This window comes from Austrofundulus limnaeus, unplaced genomic scaffold (assembly GCF_001266775.1).
Source record: "Austrofundulus limnaeus strain Quisiro unplaced genomic scaffold, Austrofundulus_limnaeus-1.0 Scaffold210, whole genome shotgun sequence".
Taxonomy (NCBI): Eukaryota; Metazoa; Chordata; class Actinopteri; order Cyprinodontiformes; family Rivulidae; genus Austrofundulus; species Austrofundulus limnaeus.
In genome coordinates this window covers 626469-629775 of record NW_013952612.1, presented here as the reverse complement: position 1 = coordinate 629775, position 3307 = coordinate 626469, and the positions used below count along the sequence as shown (strand labels likewise).

The following is a 3307-nucleotide window of genomic DNA, read 5'->3' as shown; positions in this document are numbered from 1 at the left end:
AACCACGACAACTACTTCACAGAGTACCTATTTTTTTATTGTTCACGTGTTTCTGCCTTTGTGAAATAAATATTTCCACGACATTACAAATATTTTGCAGATAATTATTGTCCCTCATTAAGCTTTTTTTGTTTTTGCTGAGACCAGGTTCTGTCCAACGGGGAGCCGTGTGTTCTGCTGCAGGCAAAGAAACTTTCTCTTCGCTTTGAGAAGCAGAAATCTCTGGATCTGACAGAACGGGCCTTTTCTCCTCAGAACCCTGTGGACACCGGTCAGTCTGTCTGCCGTCGGGACCAAGCCTCGTATGTAAAAAAAAAAGCCCTGTACATATAATAAAAAGCCTCATATAATGAAAAGTCTTGTWGGTATAATAAAAAGCCTTGTGTGTATATTTAATCAAAAATCTTCTAAGTATATTAAAAAGCCTTGTACGTATCATAAAAAGCTTCATACGTTTAATGAAGTCTTGTAGGTATAACAAAATCTTCACATGTGTAATAAAAAGCCTCATAATGAAAATCTTGTAGTTATAATAAAAAAACCTCATACAGATAGTAAAAAGCCTTATACGTATAATTAAAAACTTGTATGTATAATAAAAAACCTCATGTATAATAAAAAAAAAACCTGATACGTGTAATGAAAATCATGTAGGTATAATAAAAAAACTCATACAGATAGTAAAAAGCCTCATACATGTAAAAGTCTTGCACGTATAAATAATACATCTACAATGAGTTGCAGCCTGGGGAACATACTATCAACAGTAATGATTTGAAAATGGATAGTGACTATTTATTTCAGCTACAGTTTTATAATTTATTTCTACAATGAATACAAGAAAAACAACATAACACACATTCTATACTGTATATGATGTCCATTTGTCACGTTGGTATTTTTTTTTCAGGCTGATCATGAGATTTGGAGATGTGGACAATTTGAGAGATCTTTCAATCAGGTTAGCTACACATCAGAGTGTATTTATAGTATAAATCTGATGGTTTCTGGTCAGCTTCTGTTGGCTGTTCAGCTAATTAATTCGGATGATAACATGTTTGCCTGTGTCTGTTAGTAAAACATCTCTTGAACCAGATTCAATGAAACTTGCAGAAAGTGGTTGCAGCCAACATGGCTGCCACAGTAACGAAACTGAGCTTGTTTTTCCACAAAATCTTTTTGAAGATAAGTGTTTAATATTACAAACATGTTTTTAAGAGTGAAATTTTGCCCATTTCGCTTCAGGCTGCAGCTCTCCAACACATTTTATCAGTCTTCTGGTCGGTGGTGGTTCTCGCTGGACGACATCACTCTTTTCTACAACACCTCAGAAGAAGCTGTGTTCAACGCCACCGATGTTTTTGCCCCGGCCTCTTCCTCCTACCGCTGCCTTCATGTCAGCAGTCTGCAYAGATACAGCGGTCTGTTGCAGCCGAGCACAGACCGAGCACGCCGTTGGTCCATCACCTTCATCGATTTCCAGGTACCTGTGTCTTTATTTTCCGGTCGTATACACTTATATTTAAATACCCACTTCATATACGTCTCTGGCTCCTCTTAGATCCAAGCATTCAATGTGAGCTTTGGTAAATTCTCTCCCGCGAGCGACTGCACCACTGTCCTGACCCCGGCCATTCTGATGGGCCTCGTCACATCCCTCATCCTGCTGCTGGTGTTGGCCTACGCCCTGCACATGGTGGTCCACCTCAAGCACATCCAACACGATGACGAGCTGAAAGTCGACATCTACTTCCCCCAAAGCCCCGAGCTCCTCGAAGCCTGCTGTGAAGACACCATTGCTGAGAAAAATGTTATTTAAAAAAAAAAAGAGAGACACAGCTGGTGTGGTAAACAAACCAAACCCATGTTCATTTTGTAAGCAAATATTTTGTTTTGTATTTTGACTGTTTGTGCAATGCAAATGTTTTGAAAACTCATTTAATAAAAACTTTTTAAATAATCCTTTTACAAGTGCAGCATTTACAAAATAAATATATAAAAGTAAATATAGGCTGGGTAACACTTGGATGTCTTTTTGTATCATAAGTAGCAGTTTTTTTCTTACATCTTTTAATAAGCTTTTGCGATGTCACAACATGCTCTAAAATATAATTTAAAAAATATATTTTAGTTTTATTACTAGGATTTATGATTGATCATGGTAGAATCAGTCCTTGCATTACGGTGATGTGCTGGAGTAATATTTCTGCTTTATTTTTTTAATGGGTAAAATAATCATCATGTGAATGCCAGGGATCATACTACTAACTGTACCTTTTAATGGTCATGATGTTATGGCAGATTTACATATTTAATAGCATCTAAAATGTTTTGTTTATTTTATTTTAGCCTAGTTACGTATGATCTGTTGTAATTTTAACTTTGTCCGGCGGTGGCGCGCTGGAGCCTGTTGAAATAATCAACCACAACCCGGAAGCACAAGAAGAAGAAGAAGGCTCTGCATGTGTTAGAGGAAAGTTGTTTTAGCGGACAGACAGGTTAATGTTATGTGAAAATTACAAAACAAAWTTTAATTCGGCGATTTAATTCTCGAAATTTGTTAAATATTTTATTGTTAATTGCACTGGTGGGAAGTTAATTCAGCTCACCGTTTTTGCTGGATTTTTGCTAGTTAGCTTCTTGCTAACCGGCTAGCTGTGGGGCAGTTTTGTTCTGGTCACGTGATCACTGGACTCGTCCACGGTGACTTGATGTTTAACCACCTGTCCGCTGTTCTCGGTCTGTTACCCCGCTGTTTCCTCGCCCCATCACCGAGGACCTTCGCCGGAGCCTGCCGCCTCCTCGGCAGCATGGAGGGGGCCGTGGTGAGGTGCCTTCCCGGGGAGCCGAAGCTCACCATCTCCTTCTGTCTGAACGGGAGCCACAGAAACATGCTGCGGAACAAGGASGAGGCGCTGGGGAACGTCCTGGCCCGGATCTCATGCTTTTCGGCCAAAAACCACAAAAAGGCTAAGAAGCCTAAGAAAGACCGCGATCAGCAGCCGAGTGAGGATGCGGAGCCCSCCGTGGTGAAGCTGTTCTTCCGGGAGGACGAGGTGTCCGACACGCTGCCGAACTCGGAGGCTTGGCAGGACGGAGCGGTGCTGCAGGTGGGAGACGTTAAATACAGTGTGCAGAGGAACCCCCCCACTTTCACCACGGCCGAACTGCCCGTGTCCCTGCTGGCCGGGTTTCCAATCTGCCCCAAGCTGGAGATAGAGTTTGGGAAGCTGGGAGACTGCGAGTTCAGGTGGTTCCGAGAAAACCCAAGAAGCAGCAGGTAAATAAAGTGTTATTAACATTGAAT

General features: G+C 41.2%; 2 protein-coding genes across 2 annotated transcripts in view; both read left to right on the top strand.

Annotated features, from left to right (window-relative positions):
- Positions 1-147: 147 nt before the first annotated feature.
- On the top strand, positions 148-1975 carry atp6ap1la (ATPase H+ transporting accessory protein 1 like a; the record flags this gene model as incomplete). Its single annotated transcript, XM_014019163.1, is given in 4 exon segments — positions 148-302; positions 911-961; positions 1246-1483; positions 1562-1975. Coding segments are annotated over 3 exon segments (540 nt in total). The 3' UTR covers positions 1820-1975.
- A 457-nt stretch (positions 1976-2432) lies between these two features.
- pde12 (phosphodiesterase 12) overlaps positions 2433-3307 on the top strand; it is a 6361-nt gene continuing 5486 nt past the window's right edge. The window contains exon 1 of the mRNA XM_014019148.1: positions 2433-3280. Within this exon, the coding sequence (XP_013874602.1) occupies positions 2712-3280 (569 nt within the window). The 5' untranslated portion in view covers positions 2433-2711. The remainder of the gene's footprint in view (positions 3281-3307) is intronic.